General features: G+C 41.9%; 1 protein-coding gene across 1 annotated transcript in view; it reads right to left on the bottom strand.

Moving 5' to 3' along the window:
* Positions 1 to 18,226, bottom strand: part of GLRA3 (glycine receptor alpha 3) — a 456,170-nt gene that overhangs the window by 260,037 nt on the left and 177,907 nt on the right. Inside the window, exon 3 of the mRNA XM_069745769.1 lies at positions 10,203 to 10,270. Coding sequence (XP_069601870.1) covers positions 10,203 to 10,270 — 68 coding nt within the window. The remainder of the gene's footprint in view (positions 1 to 10,202; positions 10,271 to 18,226) is intronic.

Raw genomic sequence — 18,226 nt, forward strand, 5'->3', positions numbered from 1 at the left:
TAATGTGTCCAGGAAATGGCAGTTATACTCTGGACAGCCATATTGAATTGTATTCCATCAAATAACAACCAAATGTAACTGTTTTTGTTGATAGGTGCATATGTTTTCTTTTAGTTTAAAAGCTATGGACATCTTTGTACTTAGATTTTTCCCTAAATGTGTCTGCTTTACAATCTGTGTAATTCCGTCATGTATCTGCTTGTCCTGTTTTTTGTCATGATATTGAACCAATAGCATATCAACCCTGGCTGTGACAACTTTCTCTGCTCCTGCTTCCCTTCGTTTAGTGTAAGGCTATGTGCACACTTTGCAGATTCCACTGCGGATTTTTCCGCAGCAGAATTCCTAAATCCGCAGTGAAAACCCGTCGCGGTTTTTACTGCGGATTTATCGCGGTTTTTACTGCGTTTTCTTCTGCGGATTTTCATCTGCAGTTTTCTATTGGAGCAGGTGAAAATCCGCAGAAAAGAAGTGACATGCTGCGGAATGTAATCCGCAGCGTTTCCGCGCGTTTTTTTCCGCAGCATGTGCACTGCGTTTTTTGTTTCCCATAGGTTTACATTGGACTGTAAACTCATGGGAAACTGCTGCAGATCCGCAGCGGTCAAATCCGCTGCGGATCCGCAGCAAAATCCGCAAAGTGTGAATATAGCCTTAGAGATTTCAAGTAAAGGTACCTTCACACATAACGATATCGTTAACGATATCGTTGCTTTTTGTGACGTAGCAACGATATCGTTAAGGAAATCGTTATGTGTGACAGCGACCAACGATCAGGCCCCTGCTGGGAGATCGTTGGTCGCTGAACAAACTCCAGAACTTTATTTCGTCGCTGGATCTCCCGTGGACATCGCTGGATCGGCGTGTGTGACACCGATCCAGCGATGTCTTCACTGGTAACCAGGGTAAACATCGGGTAACTAAGCGCAGGGCCGTGCTTAGTAACCCGATGTTTACCCTGGTTACCAGCGTAAAAGTAAAAAAAACAAACACTACATACTTACCTACCGCTGTCTGTCCCCCGGCGCTGGCTGTGCTCTGCACTCCTCCTGTACTGGCTGTGAGCGTCGGTCAGCCGGAAAGCAGAGCGGTGACGTCACCGCTCTGCTTTCCGGCCGCTGTGCTCACAGCCAGTACAGGAGGAGTGCAGAGAAGCTGAGCGCCGGGGACAGACAGCGGTAGGTAAGTATGTAGTGTTTTTTTTTTTTTACTTTTACGCTGGTAACCAGGGTAAACATCGGGTTACTAAGCGCGGCCCTGCGCTTAGTAACCCGATGTTTACCCTGGTTACCCGGGGACTTCGGGATCGTTGGTCGCTGGAGAGCTGTCTGTGTGACAGCTCTCCAGCGACCAAACAGCAACGCTGCAGCGATCCGGATCGTTGTCGGTATCACTGCAGCGTCGCTGAGTGTGAAGGGGCCTTAAGAGGGGTAGTTGTAAACAGGCAAAGTACAGCAGACAGTATATGGGGGAAGGGGATTTGCCCCATGTTTCAATGTTAACACAAAAGAATAAAATCTCTCCAATCTCTCATAGACTATAGAAGAAGAAATCAGTGCAAGAATGAATGTGTGCTTTCATAGTATAGCTGATACAGGGAAGAGCACCCTGGATACAAAGTACTGGACTCACTCAATTTGGATTTACATCTAGCATCATGTGAATACTAATAAAAAAATGAATATAAAAAATTGCTTGTTTAGTAGATTTCATTCACTATGGCATGCAATACAACCATGCACACTTGTAATACTTGGTGACTGTCCTGGGTACAGGAGACTGGCTGCCCATGAAGACGAGAAGGAAAAGACCATGTTAATTGCCAGTCAACAGGAGCCAAGGAAAGCGGGTAAAAACATATTGCATGAAGTGGCTGTGGTAGCTAATATCCAGGTGAGCAAAACTGAGTGGGAGTTATGTCTGTAGTTGAGAACAACCTGGAGAAGTAGGCCATATTCCCACAAACAGGAGAGATAAAGTCAGCCAAATGAGCCACAACTGTTTTGAGAGGTCTGGTAGATAAGAGAAGCAATCATTGCTGAGCTTGAGGAGAGCCAGAAAGTTGTCAGGCTGGTTGGAGACATGAACTCAAGATAGACACTAGATAAGACGTAGTGATAGGTGGCCAAAGGCCTGCTGTGAGAGGAGATAGCAGTGGAGGAAGAGTACTGAGTTTACTGAGTTGAGTGAGAGCACCATTGAGTAAATGAGAGTGGGCTTCACTGGGACATGAATGATTGTCTTTGACAGTGTTTTGTTAAATAATGGAGGTATGAGGCAAAGCACACCAAATATGCCACAAAGTGGGAAAAAGCTTCTCACCGGGAACTTGTCATGTGAAAAAACAGTATTAACCTGGATATATGGGGTTAATCTGCAGGTTAATAGTTCTAAACCTGCCTGACACCAGAACTTAGACCCCTATCGCCGGGAATAAATTAACTTTATTCCCTTTGGTAGCATTCAGGTTTCAGTCATGGGGTGGCACCAGCACTTGTTCAGTGACCGCTCTGTGTATGGAGAGCTGTGGCTGTAACTGCGCCTGCTGCATTGACTGACACCTGGGTCTAATGCTGAGGAAGCTGACAGTGCCTTGAGCATGGATACAGCCGCCGTTGTTGCAGCCTGCCAGCTGTTAATTGCATGTTTTAATGTGACAAGTTCCCTATAAGTTTTGAATGAGTATTGAATATTGGAACGTTTGAAGGATCATATCTACATATTGGATTACGGTAAATAAAGCCACAGTAAACTGTTTTGATTGTTTGGTTTTATGTTTTATGTTGGACTAATCCATAATTATCCAGCACATCTTCTTGATTATAAAAAAACTTTTCTTTATTCAAATCCTCTTAAAAACATTGTTGGAGATGAAGACAGAAATGGATAGCTAATCCAACATGAGAATAAAACTTTACGCATTTCGACCCATGTGTGGGTCTTAATCATCAAGTTTTTTATAATCAAGAAGATGTGCTGAATAGTGTTGAGCGATACCGTCCGATACTTGAAAGTATCGGTATCGGATAGTATCGGCCGATACCCGAAAAATATCGGATATCGCCGATACCGATATCCGATACCAATACAAGTCAATGGGACATCAAGTATCGGAATGTATCCTCATGGATCCCAGGGTCTGAAGGAGAGGAAACTCTCCTTCAGGCCCTGGGATCCATATTAAAGTGTAAAATAAAGAATTAAAATAAAAAATATTGTTATATTCACCTCTCCGGCGGCCCCTGGACATCAGCGGGAGGATCCGGCGTCCGGCACGGCTTCTTTCTTCAAAATGCGCGCCTTCAGGACCTGTGGAATGACGTCCCGGCTTCTGATTGGTCGCGTGCCGCCCATGTGACCGCCACGCGACCAATCAGAAGCCGCGACGTCATTCCTCAGCTAAAGTCCTAGAATGAGCGCCTTCTAGGACCTGAGGAATGACGTCGCGGCTTCTGATTGGTCGCGTGGCGGTCACATGGGCGGCACGCGACCAATCAGAAGCCGGGACGTCATTCCACAGGTCCTGAAGGCGCGCATTTTGAAGAAAGAAGCCGTGCCGGACGCCGGATCCTCCCGCTGATGTCCAGGGGCCGCCGGAGAGGTGAATATAACAATATTTTTTATTTTAATTCTTTATTTTACACTTCCGATACCGATACCCGATATCACAAAAATATCGGATCTCGGTATCGGAATTCCGATACCGCAAGTATCGGCCGATACCCGATACTTGCGGTATCGGAATGCTCAACACTAGTGCTGAATAATTATGGATTAGTTTTGCATGTGGGCTTGAACGCTATTCCATGCACCTTTGTGGATAACTGCACCTGCTGTGGACATTTTAAGGGAGAGCTGATGAACTTTTCCTTATATTTTATTGGTTTTATGTTGGGTATCTAGTGTTCCATACTACATAGGACAGGGTGACAGCTGATCTTCCTGCCCAACTTACAAACAGTATGTAAAAGTCAAGAGCCGACAAACCAGACCAGTTCAATAAAAATGTGGCCAAATCTTTGTATTAGGCTAAACTCCCACATAATAGGCATAATATGGTGGATATATTAATAATTATGCAATGTTAGATGCATTAAAAGTAGACTAGACATTTAGAGATGGTGCTAAATGTCTCCCAACAGTGCACAGTGTAAGGCAAATTCAGTGTAACTCATTAGATAAATAGCATATTTTTCTCCTCCTTATGTCACTTCTTGGCTAGCTCACTGTCATCAATATTTTGTTCCGAAAAGTGGCACACATTATTAATAAACCTGGCACATTTTTTAAGCCATCTGAGCCATTTTCCTTTGTTAGACATATTTTCTAAGTGTTGAGGGAAATGCAAAAAGTCACAACAAATTTGGTGCCCACTATGTTCGCTCATTTTTGGTACAATCTGTAACACAATTCTGGTGCACACATGAAGTAAAGACATTTCTTAGAAACCAAACCTGAGAAGGTTATATATTTGAGAAGCAACCTTTGCTGAGCTCAAACATAAATGGATGGGACTAAATGGCAGCTTGATTTCTGTTCCTTTGTGCGGACGGACCACTGCTTCATTCACATGTGGGACCCCTGTTCTGCTGATTGATGGGGGTTATATGTTCATATTCTATGCTGTACATAGTAAATAAATATTTTCCATAGGAAACTACTTTTAAGAAAAGTGCCACAATATTCAATTGCCAGCAAAAACAAATTATATAAAGTCGTTTTGAAGGCTAAATAATATATCCTTTATTTGCTGATGTTCCAGTTAATCTAAAATAAAGTGACTTTACATATAATCATCATCATACATATTTTTAGTTCAGTTCCTAATTCACAACTATGCTTTTTCATGGCTATGGACATCAATGAAACCTATCATGCTGTACATTTTTGTTACACCTGTCAGAAGGTGCAGGTTCCAAATGGCTACCTCTGATAGACTTGGCACGAGCAACTCCATCTGGAGATTCCAGAGGAACACCGGCTTTCACCCTTTACGCCCTGTACAGGTATCGGCCCTTAGAATGGCTGTCCTGAAGACTGAATCAGAGAATAGTTGGGTAACCAAGGTGGAATCAGGATGTCGATGTATGGACAAAATCATAAAGAATAAGAATAGTCACAAAGCAAGCCAAGGTCAAAAATCAGGAGAGAATAGCAAGGCACTAGTAACTACACAAGAGCAGGTCAGAATGTAACTGGCAGTGGACAGCAGGATTTCAGGATCTTAAATAGCTTGCAGCCCTACCCAAATTACCCAGCAGTTAACCCTATGTCTCCCAGTATGGATGGGACTACACGTTCTAGAGAACACAAAACTAGAACTTTTTGCATGGCATCACCCATAACGAGAACACGGCACAACGTGGTGACAGAAGCAGAGGCAGGAAAGGCGGCACTGATACAGATGTCACAATTTGCAAGGAATAAAAAGTTGGATAAATATAAAAAATAGAAAATCCAATGGTAGATGAATGAAATCACTGTAGTTCAGTTTCTGCTTGATGATACATGCACATCACTTTTTTTCAGTTTGTGATCATGAAAAGTGGTGTTACAACTTGCACCAATTTCCACTGCACTATTATTTTTAAGGCATGCACCCCAGTCTCCCGACTCCGAGTGTTTGGGGACAGTCACAGCTGATTGAGTGACAGTTCAGGCTTCATTTTGCTGCTGGACGGAAATGTGCTTTCTTAATATTGCTATATGACAGAGCTTTGTCTCTGCAGCATTGGAAGCACAGGAGCCAACGTCGTGCTCCGACCATCCTGGCCAGCCTGGGGGCAGTGCTGACAAGCTCACTGTGAAAGAGCATATTCAGCCACTGCTGTTAGAAAGCTTCTAGGCAACTAGCTGTGAAAAAATAAAATAATTAAAAAAAATTGAAAGAGCTGGGCAAAATTGTAATGAGAAAATTGCAAAGATGCTTTTATCAAGCAGCTTGCAAATTTACCCATCAGAAAATAAGGGCTCTGACTCTAAAATTATAATAAATTCCTTTTAATAATAAATTCATCATTACAATTACATCTGATCTGAGGATTCATGCATGGAAAATATTGATACTGTAGAAATTGGGCATATCCCAGTGGATGATATAGACATTTCTAAAGCTATATCGGATATTCTGTGATTACATATTCAACGTATTCTCTTTGTAATAGTCAGTCAGAAATGCATAAGGGCATAGGTGGGTTGCCAGCATCACCATTTGGTGCCTACCTAATTGAGATAACCAGGAAAATCAACAGCTGTGTCCTCTCTGACTGTTTCTGTTTTATGTGAAAATAAACACATTCTCATAATGAGATTTGGATAATGTGTGAATGAAAAAAATACCCAGATAGAATGAAGTCATGACCCTGCAAGGGAGCCACAGGTAATTCATTTTCTATGGGATGCAAAGTGCCTGTGCGGGGAATGATGCTGGATTACAAGAACTCTTCACTGAGAAGTGGAGCAAAACGGCGTCAGATAAAACCGTGGAAAGTATAAACTTGGTGATAGATGAAGCTTTAGGCTAGGGTTACGCCCCCAAAAAAAATTTGATAGCACTTTTTCAATTTATACGATGCCCTTAAAATTACATTTCGAGATTGTGAAATAAAAAAAGAGAGAATTAGAACTTGTATATTTTCGGAACATTTATAATTGTGTGAAAATTGCTGATAAACACATATTTTTCAAACATTTTATGATTTGCAATATGTATGTTATATAATTCAGAAAATTTGCTCAATTCTAATTTTTATATCATTGGCAAAATTAAAAAATATTCGGTTTCTTCATTTATCTAATGTAAATAAGTTACCGTAATGGAAATGTAAAATAGTATGCAGCCCACATTTTATCAGCTGAGGTTTCCGATGGCTTCTGCATTACGTAACACTTATGTTAGCTCCTCACAGACACTACAGACTTTTAATGTTTTGTTGCTAAAGATTTTTAAGAAAGGATGATCTGATAACTTCAAATCTAAGAGCTGCTCAGTGAGATCCCAACAATAGGGCGAGTGCAAGCAGCGTCTGTGAAGCCCATGGAGAAAGGAATGGCGTACATTTTTCTTAGGTTTTCTTAAAATCTTCATTGTGCTATAAATAAATATGCCTCAAAATGTTTTGTGTTTTCACCATTTATCTATAATGCATAGAACCATTTTGAATACATTATTAATATGAATGCTGAACATATTTGTCTTTAACCTCATCAGAACCAAATAGCCGTATTCTATCATATCTCCTGATAAAACTCACATACTTTTTTGTTAAAACTAAGTCAGGAGTGAATGACATATCATATTCTTGAATGGATTACCACATTTTTACTATAATTTAGGAAACATGAGATCATATATATATATATATATATATATTATTTAACAAACCATAACAAAGTGATATCATATGCTGCTGTATTATACTTTCATAATTACATTTTAAATTTCATAATTTCTGTTTGCCTAAATTAGTGGTGAACTGATAGATATAGATCAACAAGTATTAAGAAATAGACGACCTTTGCAGAGAGAAATAAAATCAATTATAACATTTATTCATCTATTATCTTTTATCCAGAGCAAATATCCTTAAGGCTATGTGCAGATGGAGTTTTTTATTTTATAGTGAGTCTGCTTTTAAAAAGGCCTGTTAATACTTTTCTGCCCAATGACGAAATTGGTGCTGATCTCCAACCCATATTCAGCAGAGACCACAAATTAAAAGACATATTCCCAGAACTACCACTTCTCTCCTACAAACAGCCCTCTAACTTAAGGACTCTGTCTGTCAGAAATGTCCTCTCATCACCATCAGTGACGGGTACATTCCCTTGTAGCAATAAAAAATGCAAGACATGTCCCCACATATTTCCAACAAATATCGTCCATGTGCCGAACACAAATCAGGACTATAAGGTCATGGACTCTTTTCCATGTATATGCTCCAACGTGGTTTACATGATACAATGTACGAGGTGCCCTGGAAGTATCTATATTGGGGAAACTATGCAAAGACTACAAACTAGGATGAATCTACACAGACACACAATCAGGAATGAAGTGGACACACCGGTGGGAAAACATTTCTCTGGACCTGGACACAGTATGACAGATTTAAAAGTCTTAAAACTAAAAGGTCATTTTAAGGACAACAGGGAAAGAAAAATTTGGGAATTCAAACTAATGAAAATGTTCAATTCTTTAACACTAGGACTCAATTTAACACCTGTATTTATGAGTCACTACATGGAAACCATTCACACCTCCACCAGATGGACTCCAGATAACTAAGGACCTTATTCCCATTGCCTCTCCATTTGTAAGAGAATGCCTAATTTGATTTCCTTGGCTTATCTATGGACTCATCACACTTGCCACCCCCTAACAAATGTCCTACTGTAATATTCTTTAAGTGTTGTGCTTTCTTCTTATTAATCTATTTGTAATCTTGCCTGAAGAAGGAGCCACTGTGCTCTCAAAGCTTGCAAACATATTATTTCCTGGTTAGCCAATAAAGGTATCACTCCTAGAATACTTCTGTCATCATTGGGCAGAAAAGTATTCACATCGATTTTTCTGGCTAACACGGTACCACAATATAATTTGTTATTGTACATCTTTAAAAATGCCTAAAAACCTTATCCTATTAAGCTCTATTGTAGGGATATGTGCACCCTAAGGGGCATTTACTTTACAAGATAATCACAAATTAGTGTTGTTAAACAGGCTGCTGATTATTATCATGCTTGAAATGATCTTTAAGGTACCGTCACATTTAGCGACGCTGCAGCGATCTAGACAACGATCCCGATCGCTGCAGCGTCGCTGTGTGGTCGCTGGAGAGCTGTCACACAGACAGCTCTCCAGCGACCAACGATGCGAAGTCCCCTGGTAACCAGGGTAAACATCGGGTTACTAAGCGCAGGGCCGCGCTTAGTAACCCGATGTTTACCCTGGTTACCAGCGTAAACATAAAAAAAACAAACACTACATGCTTACATTCCGGTGTCTGTCCCCCGGCGTTCTGCTTTCCTGCACTGACTGTGAGCGCCGGGTGGCCGTAAATAGTAACAATAATAATAATCTTTATTTTTATATAGCGCTAACATATTCCGCAGCGCTTTACAGTTTAAGCACAGCGGTGACGTCACCGCTGTAATCTGCTTTACGGCTGGCCGGCGCTGACAGTGCAGGGAAGCAGAACGCCGGGGGATGCGACAGACACCGGAATGTAAGTATGTAGTGCTTTTTTTTTTTTACATTTACACTGGTAACCAGGGTAAACATCGGGTTACTAAGCGCGGCCCTGCGCTTAGTAACCCGATGTTTACCCTGGTTACCAGTGAAGACATCGCTGAATCGGCGTCACACACGCCGATTCAGCGATGTCTGCAGGAGATCCAGCGATGAAATAAAGTTCTGGACTTTCTGCTCTGGCCAACGATGTCACAGCAGGATCCAGATCGCTGCTGCGTGTCAAACACAACGATATCGCTAGCCAGGATGCTGCAACGTCACGGATCGCTAGCGATATCGTTGTTAAGTTGGCCAGTGTGACGGTACCTTTAGTGCAGCATAAAAGATCATTGTTCTCGGTGTCCCATTGTCCTGTGTAATTAACACTCCTGCTGCTGAGAACCATGGCAGCCTATGCTATGCATAGGTATCTCAGTGGGCATCATTTGCTTTGGTTTGTGGATCAGTAGACGTTTGCCGATCAGCAGTCATATTATTCCACAGTTTGGTCTATGTAAGCATACCTTTAGTTTTTTTGCTGAGCCTTCATTGCAGAAACTGAAGAACTTTCAAATCTTTGAAGAGATCGGAGGTTTTGAGGAAGCTTCTCGCCTTGTTTATACAGAAGATTTTTATACAGGGTTTTGGAACAGAAATGAGTGGAAACTCTCCAAATCCTCCTCAAAAACTCAAAACTCCTTAAAAACTTGAAAGTCTACTCAGTTTCTGCCTCCAAAGCTCAGCAAATAGTTTCAATTTGTATTTGTCAGAATTCACCCAAAAATAAGTGTTTCCACTTAAAAAACTCTTCAACTTTGGAAAGCTGTCTGCCCCATGCTGTATAGTAATTTCTAAAACAGCTCATAGAACACTTTCCACTCATAATTAAGCATCTGATTGAGGTAAATATCTGGTAGTAATGATTAGATCAGTGTTAGCACAAAAATTCATATCACTATCATGTACATACCATGGTGGTTTCTGCAATTGATCCAAAACTGTTAACAAATATGTTGCAGGTAACATTTACTGGAGGTCCTGAAAAAAAGAATACACTGATGGTGAATCATACCATAAATGTACTGTATAAAATACATAAACTGTTCAGGGGTTAAGCATGGTCTAATATTGTTTTGTTATTAATGTTAATGTAAAAACATTTACTACAATTGAAATCTGGCATCACAGTGCACATATCCTGAACTTTTGGCTGGGTGTCCTAGTTCTCCATATGTGCACTGCTTTGAACTATATTGGTGTCAAGAAGAGGCAAGCACAGTTGAGTCTTTTGTAGTCCATAGGCTTTTTGCCTTTACCCTTTTTGCCTTCTATCATGTAGGCCACAAGCAGGCCTATAGCCTACAAGGAGTAAGCATTATGGCGCTGGCAGCTCAATGGTGCCAAGCTTTGTTCCCTTACCCATGGCTGCCATCTTTTGGTGTACTCAACATCAGATCTTAGGCTGGTTTTACACTTGCCGTGCTTTTTCGGCCCCTTTTTGCGGCCCCAATGCATTTCTATGGGGCCACAAAAACAGGTCACAATAATTTCATGGTGCGCCATGCATCATATGGCCGTGAGGGCCGTATTTATGGCCGCGCAAAAATATCGAGCTTGCTCAATATTTTTCACGGCTTATGGACACGGCCCCCATTGTAAATCAATGGGGCCGCAAAAACAATGGAAGGTTGATTTTGTGGTGTGCCATGACTTCCCGGTTTTGTGGACCACCGTTTTTTCCCCAATACTTTTGCTATAGTATTGGGAACCTGAAAAATGGCGATCCGCATGTTTTTTGGGTTGTGATATTGTGGCAGACCTTGTCATTTGCGACGATAAGTGCCGATCAAGCCAAACCAACTTGTGAGAGGGGCTTCTGGAAGCATGGGGTGAAATTTCTCCAGATTACCTCAGCAAATTAACTGCTCACATGCCAAAGGTCAGCTCTGCTGTAATTGCTGCAAAGGGAGCATTCTTTGACGAATGCAAAGTTTGAAAAAGAAAATTATTATTTCAAATAAAAATCTTTTTTTTCGAACCTTGTCAATGTCTGGACTAGATTTTCAATTCATTTGGCAACTCATTTGATTAATAAAAGTATGAGTTTTCATGGAAAACACAAAATTGTCTGGGTGACCCTAAACTTTTAAACGGTTGTGTAGATTGAATGTTGATGGGGCACTCCTAGCTTAAGTACATTGTTGCGGGAGGTTATTTTAAACGTTAAACGTCTTAGCATCACTGGTTTTAGGCTTATCTATGCTGCATCTGAGAATGAAGAGAAAAGCATTGGCTCTATATGGCAATTGAAGCATTGTATTCTGTTACCATTTTTCTCCTCATGTACAAATGGACTGATTATTCAGCTCTGGCAAAAATTAAGAGACCATTGCAAAAGTTCAGTTTGTCTGATTTTTCTCTTTTTAGGTATATTTTTGAGTAAAATGTAAATTGTACTTTTAATCTATAAAATACTGACAACATCATCGAATTTCCAAGCAATACATTTTTTATTTTTTTCCTCAAAAGGAGAAATGGTCAAAATAACAAAAACCAGTGCTTTCAGACCTCAAATAATGCAAAGAAAACAAGTTCATATTAATTTAGAAACAACAATACTAATGTTTTAACTCAGGGAGAGTTCAGAAATCAATAATTTGTGGAATAGCCATGATTTTTAATCAAAGCTTTCATGTGTCTTGGCATGCTTTCCACCAGTCTTTCACACTGTGTCTGGCGCAAGAAATGTAAGCAGTTTTTCTTTGTTTGATGGCTTGTGACTATCCATCATCCTCTTGATTACATTCCAGAGGTTTTCAATGGGGTTCAGGCCTGGAAATTGGGCTGCCCATGTCAGGGTTTTGATGTGGGGGTCTCTTAATTTTTGCTAGAGCTGTATATATATATATATATATATATATATATATATATATACAGTATATATATACCGTATATACTCGAGTATAAGCCGAGATTTTCAGCCCAAAATTTTGGGCTGAAAGTGCCCCTCTCGGCTTATACTCGAGTCACGGTGGGCGGCAGGGTCGGCGGGTGAGGGGGAGAGGGCGCTGAGGCATACTCACCTAGTCCCGGCGATCCTGGCGCTCCCCCTGCAGTCCCACGGTCTTCAGTGCTGCAGTTCTTCTCCTCTTCAGCGGTCACGTGGGACCGCTCATTAGAGAAATGAATACGCGGCTCCACCTCCCATAGGGGTGGAGCCGCATATTCATTTCTCTAATCAGCGGTGCCGGTGACTGCTGATAGAGGAAGAGGCTGCGGCACCGAAGACCGTGTGACAGGCAGAGGGAGCGGGACGCCGGGAGCAGGTAAGTATGTCATATTCACCTGTCCCCGTTCCACACGCCGGGCGCCGCTCCATCTTCCCGGCGTCTCTCCGCTCTGACTGTGCAGGTCAGAGGGCGCGATGACACATATAGTGTGCGTGGCGCCCTCTGCCTGATCAGTCAGTGCGGAGAGACGCCGGGATCCGACGCTGGGAGCTGCAAGCAAGAGAGGTGAGTATGGCATTTTTTTTTTATTGCAGCAGCAGCAATGGCACAGCTTTCTATGGCACAGCTATGGGGCAATACTGAACGGCGCAGAGCACTATATGGCACAGCTATGGGGCAATACTGAACGGCGCAGAGCACTATATGGCAGCTATGGGGCAATACTGAACGGCGCAGAGCACTATATGGCAGCTATGGGGCAATACTGAACGGTGCAGAGCACTATATGGCCGCTATGGGACAATAATGAATGGCGCAGAGCACTATATTGCAGCTATGGGGCAATAATGAACAGCGCAGAGCACTATATGGCACAGCTATGGGGCAATACTGAACGGTGCAGAGCACTATATGGCACAGCTATGGGACAATAATGAACGGCGCAGAGCACTATATGGCAGCTATGGGGCAATAATGAACAGCGCAGAGCACTATATGGCAGCTATGGGGCAATAATGAACGGTGCAGAGCACTTTATGGCACAGCTATGGGGCAATACTGAACGGCGCAGAGCACTATATGGCAGCTATGGGGCAATAATGAACGGCGCAGAGCACTATATGGCACAGCTATGGGGCAATAATGAACGGCGCATAGCACTATATGGCACAGCTATGGGGCAATAATGAACGGCGCAGAGCACTATATGGCACAGCTATGGGGCAATAATGAACGGCGCAGAGCACTATATGGCACAGCTATGGGGCAATAATGAACGGCGCATAGCACTATATGGCACAGCTATGGGGCAATACTCAATGGCGCAGAGCACTATATGGCAGCTATGGGGCAATACTGAACGGTGCAGAGCACTATATGGCAGCTATGGGACAATAATGAATGGCGCAGAGCACTATATGGCAGCTATGGGGCAATAATGAACAGCGCAGAGCACTATATGGCACAGCTATGGGGCAATAATGAACGGTGCAGAGCACTATATGGCACAGCTATGGGGCAATACTGAACGGTGCAGAGCACTATATGGCACAGCTATGGGGCAATACTGAACGGTGCAGAACACTATATGGCACAGCTATGGGGCAATAATGAACGGTGCAGAGCACTATATGGCACAGCTATGGGGCAATGCTGAATGGTGCAGAGCACTATATGGCAGCTATGGGACAATAATGAACGGCGCAGAGCACTATATGGCAGCTATGGGGCAATAATGAACGGCGCAGAGCACTATATGGCACAGCTATGAGGAAATAATGAACGAATAATGAACGGCGCAGGGCACTATATGGCACAGCTATGGGGCAATAATGAACGGCGCATAGCACTATATGGCACAGCTATGGGGCAATAATGAACGGCGCAGAGCACTATATGGCACAGCTATGGGGCAATAATGAACGGCGCATAGCACTATATGGCACAGCTATGGGGCAATACTGAACGGCGCAGAGCACTATATGGCAGCTATGGGGCAATACTGAATGGTGCAGAGCACTATATGGCAGCTATGGGACAATAATGAACGGCGCAGAGCACTATATGGCAGCTATGGGGCAACAATGAAAAGCGCAGGGCACTATATGGCACAGCTATGGGGCAATAATGAATGGCGCAGAGCACTATATGGCAGCTATGGGGCAATAATGAACGGTGCAGAGCACTTTATGGCACAGCTATGGGGCAATACTGAACGGCGCAGAGCACTATATGGCAGCTATGGGGCAATAATGAACGGCGCAGAGCACTATATGGCACAGCTATGGGGCAATAATGAACGGCGCAGAGCACTATATGGCACAGCTATGGGGCAATAATGAACGGCGCAGAGCACTATATGGCACAGCTATGGGGAAATAATGAACGAATAATGAACGGCGCAGAGCACTATATGGCACAGCTATGGGGCAATAATGAACGGCGCATAGCACTATATGGCGCAGCTATGGGGCAATAATGAACGGTGCAGAGCACTATATGGCACATCTATGGGGCAATAATGAACAGCGCAGAGCACTATATGGCACAGCTATGGGGCAGTAATGAACGGTGCAGAGCACTATATGGCACATCTATGGGGCAATAATGAACGGTGCAGAGCACTATATGGCACAGCTATGGGGCAATAATAAACAGTGCAGAGCACTATATGGCACAGCTTTATATGGCACATCTATGGGGCAATAATGAACGGTGCAGAGCACTATATGGCACAGCTTTATATGGCACATCTATGGGGCAATGATGAACGGTGCAGAGCACTATATGGCACAGCTTTATATGGCACATCTATGGGGCAATAATGAACAGTATGGAGCATTATATGTGGCACAGCTTTATATGGAGCATCTTATGGGGCAATAATGAACGGTATGGAGCATCTATTTTTATTTTTGAAATTCACCGGTAGCTGCTGCATTTCCTACTCTAGGCTTATAATCGAGTCAATAAGTTTTCCCAGTTTTTTGTGGCAAAATTAGGGGGGTCGGCTTATACTCGGGTCGCTTATACTCGAGTATATATGGTATATATCCTCTGATGGCCAGTCAGTGCAAAAATATTCTGCCTGTGTCCATCTTAATGGCCCTCGGTATGTAAGACGTAGTGTGTTGAATATTGCTTTCTTGTCTTCGCAATAATTTATTCATTTTCTATGTTACATATTTAGGCTGCAAAAGTGTCAATGATGGCTAGACAATGATAAGCGGGGGTGCCATATTGCAATCCTAGAGTGCCAACCTCTGTAGCAAGGTACGGTAAATTATAGGCCTAAATAGGGCTAGACTATCTACTTTATCCTTAATTAATTCCTTGTAAGGCAGCTACTGGAGAGCTAGTTCTATGAATCATAAAGAAGGTTGTCATCTGTCATGTAATCCTGGTTTCTAGCGCACATAGCAGTAAGAGGATTGTTTGGTGTATCTCGGCCAGGTTTTATGGGCAGCCTGAGAGATGGGAGGCTCTGGCTGCCCACTTAACTCACCTTTGGGTGTAGTTAACCTGTTAAAATTGAGTCGGTTGTTTAGCAAAAGGATGTCTGTGGAGGGAGAAGGCCTCCTGTGTGGGATATCCAGACTTAGCCAGGGTACTGGATGCTATCCAGCCTGTGTGACCAGGACAGGCTGACAAGAGACTTTGTCCAAAGAACCGTTTTCTTTGTTTTGCCTTCACTCAAGGCCGTTAATGTTTCCTTTGTTTATGAATGGTTTATGAAGCAGCAATAAACCAACACGGACGTTTAAATGGAAACGCTTCCTGTTTTGCCTCTCTACACCGCCAAGTGAGAATCATTTCCTACACCCTATTGTAAGAAGTCCCTCCTTTTATGAGCACTAAATAAATCTGTTGTATATAGTAGGAGGGCATTTTTTAAAACTGCTTTTCTACTGTCCAGCCCATTTTCTGAGTTTCTGACATTCCAAGTGCCTTCCAGACTGGTGTGCTGTTTCCCTTGTTCCACATCCACGATGACTTATGGTTTCATGAATCCACCTCACCAGGTGAGTGCTAAGTTATATTGATTTTAACATCTGTTCCTTATTATGCGATTTGGTGTTTTTGTGTTCTACTTTTATTTTTTCTTCTGGTGCTAGTTATATGGCTTACATATTCAAGTGCATGATAATGTATAAAAAAAAAGTCTCAGCACACAATGGGTGAGATTCGAAAAGATGAATGCAAGAGCAATTCTGGGCCAGTTTAGATGAAAAAAATCTGTCTTTCATGAATCGCACTACATTTTTTATGAGTTATTAAAAAATGTTGTGCCTTTCCCAACAATGAGGTATGGCCTCATTGGAAAGGGGGTATATTATAGCAGAAAGGGGGCACAGTCTATATGCCACACTGTCCATCCAAAAAATAATTTACTGCATGCATCAGCTACTGTTATAAATCTGGAAGATTTTAATACTGTTTAGTTTAAGTTTGCAACTTTGTATCTAAAATATGGACAAAATTGATAAATTTGCCCAATTGTGTGATAAGAGATTCTCTTATGGATTCAGTTAATATTTACTATGTAAGCAAAATTCTCTAAAAACAACCCTACATTTCACTATTGTGACATCACTACATGATATTGATTTGTGTGTAAACTCTGTTCTGACAGCACTGGAAATATACTGGCTGCAGGTGCGTGTTCCAGATGGGTTGACCACTTACTATCCAAAGATGACAAAATAGTGAAGAAATGGAACAATTCTTCAGCAGGGGGTATGATTAAAATGCATTTTATATAAAACTTCACTTTCATATCAAAGCGCTATAGGCATATATTTTATATTGTAGCCATGTAATGGGTTTTCTGGAACCCTTAATCAAGCTATTGTTCTGGTTTCCAAATGGGGAAACATTTTCATAAAATAAATTAGATTGCCAGGGAGTGTCTGTAAACCTACAAAGCAAATCTTAGAAGAGATGGAATATATTTCAGTCCTTCGCTTGCCTTATTTCTAGCAATCGAGGAAAGTGAATTCTATTGCTAAGCTATTTAATATGCATGAGGACAAAGCAATAAAAGAAGCGACTGCAGTAATAATGTGATGCTCAGAGATTATAGAAGATATTAGCATTAGTGACAACGGCAGCATTATTTTCAGAGCTTTATTATGAAACCTAAGAGTCAATTGACTTTCCTACTATGGTCATTTGTGCGGGTACATAATATTCCTCTGTGGTTGAAGATTACATAGCTTACTTAACTGACCTCATAACATGTTATAAAATGGAAATTATGTTGTTATGTTTAATTGGGCAATTTATATTAAACATCTAGGACCTTCCGGCCTAAGCAAGTAATTAAATAAAATTCTAGCTACGAGGCAGTTCTTATTTCCTGATACTGGAAATGCTTACTAACAAACATTCAATGGAATTATCAATCCATGAATCGTGTAGTCCAATTTCAATGCTTATATTTTAGTTTGGGTTTACAGAGCAACATCCTGTTACGTTAGTATAATACAGACAACAATGTGTTCCAACTCAATTGCTCTTGATCCACTGGAGCTTATGCCAAATTTTATAAAGGAAACCTGTCAGGTCTCTTGATGCTTTCAGGCTGGCTATATACTTGAGATGGCTGTTGGCCAAACGATGACTCTCCCGTACACAAGAATGCTTTTCCGGCTGAGTGCTCGTGTGTATTGTATGAGTATGTGTAACGTGTGAGTATATTGCCTCCTGACACATAACAAATAACTGACTGGCACTTCCATATGATTTGGAAGTGCCAGTCAGGTTTTTGTTATTTGTATATTAGCTCTCTGACCGAGCACTCCGCCCTCCAGCCTGTGTAGGTTTTAATTGCAGCAGGATCCTACTTACCCATAAATTCAAGCTTTAGGTATTCACACCTATCCATAAATTTAGGCTTCAGCTTAAGAAAAGTGTTCACACTAGATACTTAGGATCCCAGAAAACCAGTGATGGCCTTGTCATTAACTGCTGGGCACACATGAATTGGCCAAATTAAGCGCTAAGCATCTCTATTTTTCTTATTATCTAGAGCAGCAATGCTATT

Source organism: Ranitomeya imitator, chromosome 1, assembly GCF_032444005.1.
Source record: "Ranitomeya imitator isolate aRanImi1 chromosome 1, aRanImi1.pri, whole genome shotgun sequence".
In the NCBI taxonomy this organism is placed as follows: domain Eukaryota; kingdom Metazoa; phylum Chordata; class Amphibia; order Anura; family Dendrobatidae; genus Ranitomeya; species Ranitomeya imitator.